This window comes from Prionailurus bengalensis, chromosome E1 (assembly GCF_016509475.1).
Source record: "Prionailurus bengalensis isolate Pbe53 chromosome E1, Fcat_Pben_1.1_paternal_pri, whole genome shotgun sequence".
Classification (NCBI taxonomy): domain Eukaryota; kingdom Metazoa; phylum Chordata; class Mammalia; order Carnivora; family Felidae; genus Prionailurus; species Prionailurus bengalensis.
Genome location: NC_057347.1, coordinates 1,801,845 through 1,816,089, shown reverse-complemented (window position 1 = coordinate 1,816,089; position 14,245 = coordinate 1,801,845). Strand labels below are relative to the sequence as shown.

Genomic DNA, 14,245 nt, shown 5'->3' with positions numbered 1-14,245 from the left:
AGCTGCGGGGTGCGCCGAAATGGGTGCACCGTGGTCTAGTTCTGTGGCCCGATATGGTATTTCCAGCTGCTCCGGCTTTTCACTAATACACTTCACTGAACACTCATACTTCCCTCTTTGTGCACAAAGATAATTAATAATTTGAACTGGCAAAAAAAAAAAAAATCCTAGTCTAAGGGCCTTTATTCCTCTCTGCTTGCTCCTCTGTCTAATCCTTCTTCAAGTCCAAAATACGTCAACCCAGTACCACTGCTTTTTTTCTATTTCTCCATCTCCGGTGCCACTGGGGTCCCAGTCACCATTCTCTCTCATCTGGCCTCCTACAATGGCCTCCTCATTGCTTCCCTCTTGGCCCTGTGTACTCCCTTTGCAAAGCAACCAAAGTGGTCTTTTCACATGTCAAGTCAGTTCTTGTCACTCCCGGCTTGAAGTCCTGCAGTGGCTTCCAAATCTGATGTGAATGAAACCCCATCTCTTCACCCGGGCCACTGGAATCCGTGTGATCTGACCCATACCTACCTACTTCTCTGTCCTCAAAGTATACCACGAGTATCCCCGGTTTCCCTGTTTTTTTCTGATCCTTGAGCCAAACTAGCCTTCTTTCTATCCCCCAGCTAGCTCTCTGCCACCTCAGGACCTTTGCACATGTTGCTGTTTCTGCCTAGAGAAATTTTTCTTTCATTCCCTGTGACTGATATCATCTTCCCATCCTCAAAGAGAGCTTCTTTTTAAGTAGTTCCTTTAAAGTGGTCCCTTATTATTTATAGCCCTGGGGTTTGATGTCTTATGAAGCTCTCCACCCCCCATCATCCTTTACCATGTCACCCTCCTTATCTTTTCTTAATAACTGACTCCTAACACTATCCAAAATGTATTTCTTTTCTTATTGACAATCTCTTCTGGCTAAAAGACAAATCTCAGGAGAGGAGTCTTCTCCCCATCACCTAGAGCAGTGCCTGGCACATAAAAGGTGCTTGATATCTGTTGAGTGTAAATGAGAGTTGGATAAAAGAGAAAACCTACTTTTAATTTTGACGGGAACCGGCCAAATGCCTGCTAGAAAGGTTGCATTGACTTAACACCCTACCGACCATGTAAAATAGTGCCTTGTACATAATCCTAATTAATACCAGGTTTATTCGTTTGTAGAACCTCTTTGTAGATGTGGAGACTTATTCTTGATTGTGACATGTGTTGCAAGGTTGCAAGAGGCTTCTTCCAATTTGTCATTTTATTTATTTTAGCCTCTTAGTCTCTTAGAAGTAAGGTGTTAACGGTACAGACCACAGGCCCTGGGCTAGACTGCTGGGTTCAATCACCAGCTTTGCCTCTTGCTAGTTGTGTGAGCCTGCAAGTTACTTAACTGAGCCTCCATTTCTTCATTTCTTAATGTTTATTTTTTAGAGCAAGTGAGTGGGGGAGGGGCAGAGAGAGAGAATCCCAAGCTGGCCACACACTGTCAGCTGGGAGCCCAACCCCGGGCTCGAACTCACGAACCATGAGATCATGACCTGAGCCAAAATCAGGAGTCAGACCCTTAACCAACTGAGTCACCCAGGTGCCCCCTCCCCCTGGATAATTATAAGGATAATTATAAACCCTTAATGCATTGGGCTGCATTCAATGAACTGATAGTTGTCAACTGCATGGAACAATGTTTGGCATGTGGTTAAGTATTATAAAGTGCTAGCTGTTATCATTTACAGACATCAGGGGTCTGATGTCTTATGGGGCTTTTCCCCATAATAACCTCTGAGATTATAAAAATATTTTCCTATACTTTCTCCTTCTACTTTTATAGTTCTATTCCATGCATTTAGATCTGTAACCCATCTGGAATTTATTTTGTGTAAGGTGTGAGAGGGAGACAGAACTTTTTTCTCCCAAATGAATAGCCAACTGTCTCAACCCAATTTAGTGAATATGCCATTCTTTCCCCCACGGACTTGAAATGCTGCCCTGTGTGTCTGTATCTGCACATTCTATTCTGTTTCGTTGCTCTGCTTGGTATTACTGCACCGATAACACAATTTTAATTATTGTGACATAATAAATTACCTTAGCGGTAAGACAAATGCCTGCTTTATTCTTATGTTTTCAGAATTATCCTGGCTACACTTGCAAGTTGATTCTTATGATTATTTAGAATCAAGTTCCCCCCAAAAAGTCCCATTGTTATTTATTTAATTTTTTTTATTTTTATTTAATTTTATTTCTTCATTTTATTTATTTTTTAAATTTACGTCCAAATTAGTCAGCATATAGTGCAACCATGATTTCAAGAGTAGATTCCTTAATGCCCCTCCCCCATTTAGCCCATTCCCCCTCCCACACCCTCCAGTAACCCTCTGTTTGTTCTCCATATTTATGAGTCTCTTGTGTTTTGTTCCCCTCCCTGTTTTTATATTATTTTTGTATTCCTTCCCTTAGTTCATCTGTTTTGTCTCTTAAAGTCCTCACATGAGTGAAGTCATATGATTTTTGTCTTTCTCTGACTAATTTCACTTAGCATAATACCCTCCAGTTCCATGCACGTAGTTGCCAATGGCAAGATTTCATTCTTTTTGATTGCCGAGTAATACCTCATTGTATATATATATACCACGTCTTCTTTATCCATTCATCCATCGATGGACATTTGGGCTCTTTCCACACTTTGGCTATTGTTGATAGGGCTGCTATAAACATGGGGGTGCATGTGTCCCTTCGAAACAGCACACCTGTATCCCTTGGATAAACGCCTAGTAGTGCAGTTGCTGGGTCGTAGGGTAGTTCCGTTTTTAGTTTTTTGAGGAATCTCCATACTGTTTTTTTCTTTTTTTTTTTTAATTTTTTTTTTTTTAAATTTTTTTTTTTGAATGTTTATTTATTTTGGGACAGAGAGAGACAGAGCATGAATGGGGGAGGGGCAGAGAGAGAGGGAGACACAGAATCGGAAGCAGGCTCCAGGCTCCGAGCCATCAGCCCAGAGCCTGACGCGGGGCTCGAACTCACGGAACGCGAGATCGTGACCTGGCTGAAGTCGGACGCTTAACCGACTGCGCCACCCAGGCGCCCCTTTAATTTTTTTTTAATGTTTATTTATTTTTGAGACAGAGAGAGACAGCATGAACGGGGGAGGGTCAGGGAGAGAGGGAGACACAGAATCTGAAACAGGCTCCAGGCTCTGAGCCATCAGCACAGAGCCCGACGCGGGGCCTGAACGCACGACCCGTGAGATCATGACCTGAGCCGAAGTCGGATGCCTAACCGACTGAGCCACCCAGGCGCCCCTCCATACTGTTTTCCAGCGTGGCTGCACCAGCTTGCATTCCCATTATTTATTTATTTTTAAAGTCTAATCAGGTGCAGTAGTGAGCAAGGGTTGGGGGGGGGGGGGAGTCAAATGAGGAGTTCGATCGGACTGGGAACAATCACTTGAGATAAGTCACAACCTTTGGACCAGTCTCCCACTGCTATTTTCATATGGTGTTAAATCTAAGGACAACTTGTAAAGAAATGACATCTTTATACTGATGGTTTTTCCCATCATTATAAAGTAAAATGGTGTATCTCTTTCATTCTTTCTAGTCTTCTTTAGTATCTTTCTGAAATTTTCTTTATATTAGTATCTTTTAATGCAGTCTCGTTCGAGCCATAAGACCACTACCCTTCAGTTCCAAAATCACTTTAGAGAGGTAGCAATATAGGTCTCATTACCTTCTGGTCATGACCCTTTGACAAAAGTGATTCGTGAGTCTAAATTGTTTTAAATTTTTTTTTAATTTTTGAGACAGAGAGAGACAATACAGGAGCAGGGGAGGAGCAGAGAGAGAGGGAGACACAGAATCCGAAGCAGGCTCCAGGCTCTGAGCTGTCCGCACGGAGCCCGATGCGGGACTCGAACTCACGGAGTGTGAGATCATGACCTGAGCCGAAGGCACCCCGTGATTTGTGAGTCTAAAAGAAGTGTCTGATCTACAGCTTGAAAGGTGTGAAAGGCGAGCTTAGAAGGTGGTGATGGAACTGAGAGCCTGTGTTCAAGCCTTAAAGGTGATCTCAGAAACTGTCGTGTTGTGCATATTACTTTTTGTCACATCGAAAATGGAGGGGGGAGTGTGAAGTGAGTTCACCTGGCTGGGAAGGACAGGGGGAGAATGGGAAAAGAGATGGAAGGAAGAAGGAGAAATACATGAGCCCCTTAAGTCCAGAAATGTCAGGAATCCACCATCCTCCCCCGTCTCTAGAAATGACTCTCAGCCCAGCCCCTCCTCCCTTTCACTCCATCATTCACCATCTCTTGACTAGTTTTAGTCTAGACAACCTTGCCCCGCTCTCTCCATCCTCCACCTTGCCCGGAATTATCCTCCTAAAGGAGAAGTCTCATCATGCCGGTCTTTTGCTTGAAAAAAACCACTACTGGATCCATGTGCCCTCCCCCACCCCGCCTCCTCCAGGGAGGACCTCGGTCTCGTTCCTTCACGGGCTCTGCAGAATCCTTCACACTCTGTTCCAGTCGCTCTCCTCCCATCGACCTCCACGAACACTTCAGAACGGGACGTGCCTTGCTTGCCTTTCTCTGGGGGAACACCCTTTCTGCCCACCCGTCAGAAAGATTGTCCTCAAATGTCTCCTCCTTCGGACAGCGTACAGTCCCCTCCGTCCCTGCCCCAGTCAAGCGCTGGCAGTCGCTGTGTCTTCTGAGTCATACCTCTTTTCTTGTATTCTTGGGATCATGATGCCTGTTTATGGGTCTCCCGAACTGTACTAGGGAAGCGGGGGCCATGTGAACTCGTGTCTGTGTCCCCATCGCCCAGCACGGTGACTAGCACATTACAGGCATGGATGGACGCACGGATGCTCGCTGCAAAGACGGCAGATGGAAAGGCCTGGGTGGTCAGAGAAATTAGGCAAAGGAACTCCGCGAAGACCAAAGACGGACACCAGAGGGCGCTGACACACCACGACCGAGAGGCGGGAGGGCGGGCCAAGGCTGCGAGCACGCGCGAGCGGCGCGCGCTGAAGCGAGCATCACGCAACTGGAACCGCTCACCCACGTGTGCGTCCCCGAGCCCTCCTTCCCAGACTGTGCCGGCGCCCGCTCCTCCGCCCCCGCCGCCTCCCTTGCCTCCGCCGCCGCCGAGAAAGCAAACAAAGGGGAGGGGACCCCCGCCGCGTCCTGGACGCGGGGAGCCAATCAGCGGGCTCTAAGCTCCCGGCAGGCGGGCGCCGTCGTTCCAGGGGGCCCAATCGTTCCTAAGCGGGTGCGGAGGGGCGGAGAGATGGGCGGGCAGAGCGGGGAGCAAGGACCGCGCGCGCGGGAGGGACCCCCGCCCCTTCCTACCTCTCGGGACGGCGGGAGGGGCTGCGGAGGGGCGGGCGCGGGGGCGGAGCCAATCAGCGCGCGGGTCTGAGCGGAGGGGGCGGGCGGCGGCGCGGCGCGCGCGAGCCGGGCTGACGCATCTGGCCGCGGTTCCCCCGGCCCGGAGGGGGGCCGGAGGGGCGGGAGGGGGGGGGGGGAGGAGAAAGAGCCGCGCGTGCGCAGTGGCGCGGGGAGGAGCGGGGACCTGGCAGCAGGGCTGCGAGGCTGCGAGCGAGCCGCGGACCGGGCGGGCGGCGGGCGCGCGCACCATGGGGGAGAAACCGGGCACCAGGTAAGGGAGGTGGGGCCACGCGGCGGGACGTGGGCGGCGGCTCGGAGCTGGTGCCGGGACGGTCCCCGGACAAGGACACCCGGGAGAGAATCCGGGGGCCGGACGCCTGGGTCCCTAGGGGGCAGCCATCCGGGGCCGCACGCCCAGGTCCTCGAGGATAACGAGGGGGACGCATGCCGGGCCCCTGTGCAGAGAGCGAGGGCTGAAGGGGACCAGGAAACCGGCGCCTGGGTTCTCGCAGGGATGTGGGGGCCGAACGACTGGGCTCTCCGGTGCGGGCTGCGATGCAGGGGCGGAGGAAGGAGGAGCAGGTGGCCAGCCCCGAGGGGTCGGGTATGGGAAGGCTGGATGCCGGGAGGGGATCCCCCCTCCCCAGACTCGTCCCGAGCTGCTGGAAAGCCTCCTGTCCAATGCCCCACGGGCAGTCGGGCTGTCCCAAGGGCCAGGTGGCTCTGCTTCCAAACTTCTGCCTTACCCCAGGTTGCCAGGAGCAACAGCTTCATCTTGGGGGAGCGGAGTGCATGACGACCCTCCCCGCTTATGGGCCTCACTCCTCTTCCCGGAGGTGAGGGAAGCCAGTATCTGCCCTGGGCACGCCATCCACTCCCCGGATGTTTTCTGTGCAATCGAGGCTCCTTCCTTCCACTGATACCCCGAGTTCTCTTTTTTGGTCTCTAGCAAAATCCACTTCCTGTTGTGGCCCAGCACCCCCAAGGGGGCAGTGGGTGAATGCCTGAGTCCCTGGGGAGCAGGAGGAAAAGAGGAGAAGATTGGGGCTGTGTGCCTCTGTCCAGAAGGGATCGGGAACAGGGCCCTGGTACCGGGCTGTCACTTGTTCCGCCAAAGATGATCATAGGAGCCCCGCCGCTCCCCAGCCACAGAGTAGGAGAACCCAGGCTTCTGAGCAGCAAGTCGAGCAGTAGTGGAGAGAGATGACCAGAGGCAGGCCTGATGTCCCGGATCAGGGCTCAAACACCCCCCGGAGAAAGGGGAAGTCGCTGACTTGAGGGAGGCCCCCAATTTCCGTTATGTGGTTCAGGGAGGGGAATGGATGGACCAGAGGGGGGACTGCTGACTTGGCACAATTCCCGCCACCCCCATCCAGTTCTGGGCCACAGGAAACGGAGAGAACATCTGCTTCTGCGGGCCCCCTCCGGTCACCCCCATGATCTGCCTCCTTGGCCAGCCTCGGTTGGGTCAAGAGGTGGTGCTTTCTTCTAGCTGCCGCCGTATCAGCGTTTACTCTCCCTTATTGCATGGGGATACCCAGGGACTTCCATACCCTTTGCCTTATGGCCTTTGGATATCTTGACCTTCTGGGAAGAAGGGGGAAGTGAAGTTGTAAGAGCAAAACTAGGTGGGGAGAAGGCAGGGTTGGAGGAAGGATGGGCCGGTTGGCAGGAGATCCGAGGACCCTTCCAGGGATCGCGGCTGAGCGGATTGGGATAAGTGACGTCAGGCCCGCAAGTGGCCAGAGCACAGGGGTCTCTGGACACCTACCTACCCTCTCAGCAACGGGTAGAGTCCGGGCTCCGAGCGTTTCAGCTCTGGGAAGCGAGAATCCCCCTCAACTCAAGGAACTTAAGCCCAACTGCAGAGACAGGAGAGTGTAACGGCTTCCTGACAAAGAGCAGGGGCTCAGAGCCAGTCTAGACTGCCTCTGATTCATCTGAATCCCACCATTTACTTGCTCTGGGGCCTTAGGCAAAATCCTTCCCCTCTCCTGTGCCCTCGTTTTTCCTCACCTGTGAATAGAACTATTAGGCCCTCCATCGTTGGGTTGCTAAGACTATTAAATGAGATAACACACGCCCCCGCTAAATGTCAGCCCGCACCATCATCTTCGTGGTCCGGCGGGCATGGTGCTGGGGATGCCCGACTGGATGAGGTCTGTGACGTCCACGGTCTACCTAGTGACACATGGTCCACAGCTAACTGCCCGGACACGCTATCACAAGTTTTACCACCAGTGAAACATCAGCAAGTGTGACGGGAACCCCCCCGAAAAAGGGGGGGTAACGGGAGTCCGGGCTGGCTCTGCCTTCTGGAGGAGGTGATATCTGGGCTCGGCCTTCAAAGACAAGTGAGCTTTGAGGCTGCTGAGATCAGGGACGGGGAACCCTTGGAGGTTAACGGAGTAGGGCCGCGCTTAAGTAGTGCCTCCAGGTAGAAACCATTTCAGGAGCGAAAGCCAGGGCCACTGCCCTCCAGGTACTCTGGCTGTCTTTGGAGCCCAGAGAAGACAGGTGGAGGGTTCGGTCTTAGACCGACACAACTACCACCTGCCTATTCGGGTCCCTCCGGGGGATGTCCTCTGGGAAGAGCCCGGGTGGTTTCTGGGCAACCAGTGACTACTGACTGCCACAGGAGGGGACCTAGAGTGAGAGTGCACGGAGGAGGGGGGGGCCCGGGAACATTAAGGACCTATGGCCGCCCTTCTGGTGAGAAGTGGGAGGGGTAGGGCTGGCAAAGCCTCCGGGCTGAATCCTGGGGGCGGGCGAACCCTGCTTCTCAGGCCGGCTCGGGAGGTCCCTGCCGAGTCTGACGGAGACAGTGGGGCTTCCCTTTCTGTTTTGTTAGGGTCTTCAAGAAGTCGAGCCCTAACTGCAAGGTGAGTCGGTCTGCCATGCTGCTTCTCCTCCCAGCCCTCTGTGGGCCCGAGCAAGGCCCGGCCCGCGCCTAGATGATCCCCAGCCTCCAGCCCCCACTTCCTGTGACAGCTGAGAGCCCACTTCCTTCCCTCCCGAAGCCCCTTGCCGCCCGCAAAGGCTGCTCGCCCCTGCACTCAGCCACGGGCTGGCCAGATGAAGGGGGAGGAGCCCCAAGCCCCAGCTGTGACCCTCTTAGGAGCCGAGCTCAGGGTGCCTGGGGTGGGAACAGTTAGCACCCCCCAGGCTATGGCCTGTGAATCCCAGAGGAGTGACACCACAGCCTGCTTTCTAACTGGTTGCCTGGGGCAAGTCCTCCCCAAGCCCCACCACCCCACCCCACATACACACACACACACGCACACATGCACGCATGCACACGCGCACACACACACACACACTTGCTTGACTTGTGGGCAGAGGTGTGACAAAAGCCTCAAGGTCGGGTAGTCTGGGAAACCCCGCTATTGTCCCCCGCTCTGAAGGAAACCCGGGGGGGACACCCCAGCCTGGGGAGGCCACGGGCAGGACGGCCCCTCCAGGGTTCTGCTGCCCTGCACCCGTCTGCCCTGTCTTCCCTGTGTCCCTTCTGCATCCTCAGCTCACCGTGTACTTGGGCAAGCGGGACTTTGTAGACCACCTGGACAGAGTGGACCCCGTAGGTAAGTGTGCCCACGTCCCCCGAGAGGGGAAGAAGTCCCCGGGCCGAGGGATGGAGGAGAGGCCCTGACAGGAAGTGAGCTCATGCAGCGGCGTCCCTTTCCCAGATGGCGTGGTGCTCGTGGACCCTGACTACCTGAAGGACCGCAAAGGTACCGGCCGAGGGGAGGTCGGGGCGGCCGAGGAGGACGGGGCCCCAGAAAGAGGGCGGAGAAGGCAGTGGGAGGGGGATTCGGGCAGGTTTCGCGCTGCCCAGGGAGGAGCCGCTGCGGCTAGGTGCTGGGGGGCTGGGGAAGGGGGGGGGGGGTCCTGACCGCCCCGCCCGGCCCTCCCTCGCCAGTGTTCGTGACCCTCACCTGCGCCTTCCGCTATGGCCGCGAGGACCTGGACGTGCTGGGCCTGTCCTTCCGCAAAGACCTGTTCATCGCCACCTACCAGGCCTTCCCCCCCACGCCCAACCCGCCCCGGCCCCCCACCCGCCTTCAGGACCGGCTGCTGAGGAAGCTGGGCCAGCACGCCCACCCCTTTTTTTTCACAGTGAGGATGCCCCTCACCCTCTGCAGGGCAAGGGGTCTGGGACTGAGGTGGGGGGAGGGGGTGGCCAGGCGCCTGTCAGGTGCAGATCGGGAAGAAGGGTGGGAGGGGGAGCAGACCCACCTCCCTCACTCTGCCTGCCTTCAGGAAGCCCTTGTCTCTGTCTCCTCCCAGGGGCCCCTTCTTCCTTCTTACTTTCTCACCCCCCGGCCTCCTCCAGCCTCTGAGCTGAGATTGGGAGAGAGATTTGGGGGCTCTCTGGGAGAACTGAAGCCTCCCCTTTCCTCTGCTGCAGATCCCCCAGAACCTGCCCTGCTCCGTCACGCTGCAGCCGGGCCCAGAGGACACGGGGAAGGTACAGCAGGAAAGGCTCTTGAGGGCTCCCGGGACAGAACAGGGCCCAGTAGGAGCCTGGGGCACACCCGAGAGGGGGGCTGGCAGGGAGAAGCGGGGTGGGAACCGTCCCCAGTGGAAATACGGTGTGTGTGGGAGGGTCACCGCTCACGTGTGACTCAGGAGCTGCACGCCCGTGGGGAGTATGGGGGCTCACCCAGAACAGCCCCGGGGCTCACTCGGCCAGGTACTGGGCCTTTAGCAGAGGCGGGGGGACGGAGCCCCAGGCCCCACACTCCTCAGACTGTGATGGGGCAAGAGTCCCTGATGAAGAGGAGGGAAGGAAGGGCGTGGTGGCAGAGGGGACCTTGTGTAAGACGTGACCTTTTCTCCTCCTCCTGAGGCCTGTGGAGTAGACTTTGAGATTCGAGCCTTCTGTGCCAAATCGCTAGAAGAGAAAAGCCACAAAAGGTGAGGGAACCGAGCCCCTGTATGGTTTGATCGTGTCCTCCCCTCTCCCAGGAGCCCCAGGCCCGGGGGGGCGGGGGGGGTGGTCTGGGTGTCTGAGGCCCGGCCCCTCCCACCCCTCCTCCCCACCCCCAGGAACTCTGTGCGGCTGGTGATCCGAAAGGTGCAATTTGCCCCAGAGAAACCCGGCCCCCAGCCCTCAGCAGAAACCACACGCCACTTCCTCATGTCTGACCGGTCCCTGCACCTCGAGGCTTCCCTGGACAAGGAGGTGGGGTGCAGGAGGGTGACGCAGGTGCTACAGTGCAGAGGGATCCCCAGGGGAGGGCTGGAGACGCATGTCAGGGCAGCACGTCCACCGGGCTTGGGCCTGGGTTTAGAGGAAGAGGGAGCCACGTGTCTGCGTGGCGGGAGGGGGGCACGCTAACAACAGGGACCCGCAAAAATCGACCGCATCCCCTCAAAAGCTGTACTACCACGGGGAGCCCCTGAACGTCAACGTCCACGTCACCAACAACTCCACCAAGACCGTCAAGAAGATCAAAGTCTCTGGTAGGAGGTGGGGGATTGAAGGGGGTCTCAGGGGAGCGATTTTCAGCCCCAGGACATACCCTGACGTGAGAGGCCCAGCCGGGGGGCGGCGGGGGGCCGGCCGGTGGTCCGAGTGCGGCGGGCGGCAGTGTGCGCCCCCTGCTCAGCCGCTGAACCCCCCCCACCCCACAGTGAGACAGTATGCCGACATCTGCCTCTTCAGCACCGCCCAGTACAAGTGTCCTGTGGCTCAGATCGAACAAGAGTGAGTATCAGAATGGCCTCGGGCCCCCGCCTCAGAGCAGAACAGCAGGCCCCGGAGGGTGTGAGGTGGGGATGGCATTGTCCCCAACTGTCTCCACCTACGGGGGCCTTCCCTCCGCAGGCTGGTGGCTCTGAGCCGTTCGTTTCCTTGGGCGGGTCGAGCTGTGCCCAAAGGGAGAAGGGCTGGCGTGGGGTCGAAGCCCCCGGGGGTGGGAGCGACCTCGTCACCTGGCCCGGCCCCTCCTGGAGCCTCGTCCTCTCGCCCCCGCTCCCCAGTGACCAGGTGTCGCCCAGCTCCACGTTCTGCAAGGTATACACCATCACCCCGCTGCTCAGCGACAACCGGGAGAAGCGGGGTCTTGCCCTGGACGGGAAGCTCAAACACGAGGACACCAACCTGGCTTCCAGCACCATGTGAGGGGGGCGGGGTGGGGGCAGGGGGTTGTCCTGAAGACCAGGAGCCGCTGGCGCGGTCAGTGCCGGCTGCGCCTCGGGCTCTGTCCTAGGAGCCAGGGCTGTGTCCGGGCACAGGACAGACCGGAGATGCTAGGCAGGGCGGGCGGGCGGGCAGATCGGAGACCGGCGTTGAGAAAAAGCAAGGCAGAGAAGACAGATGTAAGGCAGGGGTGTGGGTAGGGGAGGGTCTTAACTTTAAGCAGGGTGGCTGGGGAAAGCATAACCCAGATGTGAATTCAGAGTAAGGACCCAGAGGCATAGGAGACGTGCCTACGCAAGGAAGGGGTGTTCCGGGCAGAGGGAGCGGCAGGCCCACTCCAAGGTGGCCCAGGCCCGGTCTGTGGGAGGAAGCGAGAGGGAGGGGCTGTGGCGCCTCTGGGCGGGGGCAGCCCCCAACGGCCACAGCTTCGCAGAGTCAGGGCTGGGTCCTATTCTCCCCGCCCCCCCCCCCCCCCCCCAGCACTGGCACCCGTGCATGGGCACACACAGCGGGCCGGAGGCCAACGTGGTGACAGCGAACCACAGGACAGGGGTGGGGGTGGGGTCAGGGTAACAGAAGTAGACAGTGCAGACTGTCAGGTCACAAGGACTTCAGCTTTTAGTGCGAGCGATGAGAAGCCACCAGAGGGTTCTGTGCAGCGGGGTGCTCGGCCGTGAGGACAGCACAGCCCTGGCGGCCAGCGCAGCCCTGGCGGCCAGCGCCCGGACACTGATGGGAGTCCGCGGGGGAGACCTCGGGGTGCAGGGGTGCGGGGGGGGGCCGTGGTCTAGCTCCTCCCCCTGATTGCAGCGTGAAGGAGGGCGCCAACAAGGAGGTGCTGGGAATCCTGGTGTCCTACAGGGTCAAGGTGAAGCTGGTGGTGGCTCGTGGCGGGTGAGTGCGGCGGGGCAGCGTGGGGTCACACTGTTTCCCGGGCGTGGCCGTGCTGGCCCCTCATGCTGCGTCTCCCCCTCCCCCCAACCCAGGGATGTCTCTGTGGAGCTGCCTTTTGTCCTCATGCACCCCAAGCCCCACGATCACATCACCCTCCCCAGGCCCCAGACAGGTGAGTGTGCCACCCACCCCGAGCCCCCAAAGGGACGGCCTGAAGCCAGGCCGGTGGAGAAAAGCTGGCCCTTCCAGCACCCACCCACCCGCCCCCTCTCCTCGCCTCAGCTGCTCCTGAGACAGACGCCCCTGTGGACACCAACCTCATTGAATTTGACACCAAGTAAGAGACCCTCCCCTGCCTTCCTAGTCTGAGCCCTTTGGACAGGGATTCCGGGACTCCCAGACCTGCCCTCTCCCCGCGGTCCCCTGTGGGGGCGGGCGAGGGCTGGAACACCACCTCCCCAGGGCCTAGCCTTCCGTGGGAGGCTGCCTGCCACGGTCCTTTCTTTGTCCCTTCTCGCCCACACGACCAGTCCTGTTGCTGCTGGGGCCCCCCTGTCTCTGGGAGGGCGGCGGGGGCACCGAGAGGAGGGTCTCGAGCCCTCACCTCACCCCTGCTTCCCACCATCAAGCTACGCCACAGACGACGACATCGTGTTCGAGGACTTCGCCCGCCTGCGGCTGAAGGGGATGAAGGACGAGGATTACGAGGACCAGTTCTGCTAGAGGGGGTGGAGGGGGCGGGGCCAGAGGGGGAGGGTCCCAGCCCGGCCGCCCTCCCTGCGCTCAGCACCGAGTCCTTGGCGGACCCCTCCGTCCTCCCTCGCCTGTGGCTCCCGGACACGCACTGGACCCTTCTCTTGTTGACCGTGGGCATTACTTGTTTGACCCCAGCTGTGCCTCCACAGCCCCCCCAGCGGGTGGCTCAAACCTGCATCTTCTGGAGGGGGTCCTGGAAAGGGGAATGACAGTAGGGAGAAGGGGAGAGAGCTCCCACATCTGACATCCCCCCCCCGCCCCCCACACACACACACTCTGCCTCCTTCTCCTTCAAGAGGAGACCCTGGGGTGGGGGGCGAGGCCACTTCTTTGTTTCTGAGCATAAAGAAGAAAATAAACATTTTAATAGGCGCGAGTGTATGTGCTTTCTGTGCAGCTGCTGAGGGCACACAGGTGCTCGTCTGTGACTTGTGCTCGTGGCCGAGCACCCAGCCAGCCTCTCCTGTGTCCCCGCACAGTGCCGGGCACAAGGCTTGTCAATAAACGTCCCATCGAATGGGCTGTGACTGTGTTCCAAGGGCAACACAGAAACTGACTCGGTCAGTCCAGACTCACAGGTACCGTTTGGTAAAGCCACGAAATACACTTAGTCATTTGTAGGGGAAATAGAAACTCACTTCCTGGGACGCCTGGGTGGCTCAGTCGGTCGAGCGTGACTCTTGATTTCAGCTCAGGTCATGATCGCAGGGTCGTGGGATCGAGCCCCATGTTGGGCTTGGAGCCTGCTTAAGATTCTCTCGCTCTGCCCCTCTTCCCTGCTCACTTGCTTTCTCTAAAATGAAATAAAATTTGGGGCGCCTGGGTGGCTCAGTCAGTTTAGCGTCCGACTTCAGCTCAGGTCGGGATCTCACAGCTCATGGGTTCAAGCCCCGCGTCGGGATCTGTGCTGACAGCTCAGAGCCTGGAGCCTGCTTTGGATTCTGTGTTTCCCTCTCTCTGCCCTTCCCCCACTCATGCTCGCACACTCTCTCTCTCTCTCTCTAAAATAAACATTAAAAAAATTTTTTTTTAATTTTTTTTTTCAACGTTTATTTATTTTTGGGACAGAGAGAGACAGCATGAACGGG

The 14,245-nt window shown here is 57.3% G+C and overlaps 1 protein-coding gene across 3 annotated transcripts; it reads left to right on the top strand.

Moving 5' to 3' along the window:
* The first annotated feature begins 5,519 nt into the window (after nt 1-5,519).
* On the top strand, nt 5,520-13,528 carry ARRB2 (arrestin beta 2). 3 transcript variants are annotated; one of them, XM_043582842.1, is made up of 15 exons: nt 5,520-5,633; nt 8,214-8,244; nt 8,883-8,943; nt 9,049-9,093; nt 9,282-9,478; nt 9,771-9,830; nt 10,212-10,279; nt 10,412-10,547; nt 10,744-10,828; nt 11,000-11,072; nt 11,348-11,485; nt 12,318-12,401; nt 12,494-12,573; nt 12,684-12,738; nt 13,031-13,528. In XM_043582842.1, the coding sequence occupies exons 1-15, from the start codon at nt 5,611-5,613 to the stop codon at nt 13,122-13,124; spliced, it is 1,230 nt and encodes a 409-aa protein (XP_043438777.1). In that variant the 5' UTR covers nt 5,520-5,610; the 3' UTR covers nt 13,125-13,528. The 3 variants fall into 3 exon arrangements, with proteins under 3 accessions (XP_043438777.1, XP_043438778.1, XP_043438779.1); XM_043582843.1 differs by having other exon boundaries at nt 5,521-5,633; nt 12,318-12,375; nt 13,031-13,100; XM_043582844.1 differs by lacking the exon at nt 5,520-5,633 and adding an exon at nt 5,657-6,198 and having other exon boundaries at nt 13,031-13,524.
* The last annotated feature ends 717 nt before the right edge of the window (nt 13,529-14,245 follow it).

Bases quoted from the DNA above. Each gene is read 5' to 3' on its own strand.
- ARRB2 (XM_043582844.1), top strand. From the start codon at position 5,918: ATGCAGGGGCGGAGGAAGGAGGAGCAGGTGGCCAGCCCCGAGGGGTCG. The intron at 9,479-9,770 runs GTGAGGATGCCC...CCTCTGCTGCAG, and splicing joins CCCACCCCTTTTTTTTCACA to ATCCCCCAGAACCTGCCCTG. The intron at 10,829-10,999 runs GTAGGAGGTGGG...CCCACCCCACAG, and splicing joins CAAGAAGATCAAAGTCTCTG to TGAGACAGTATGCCGACATC.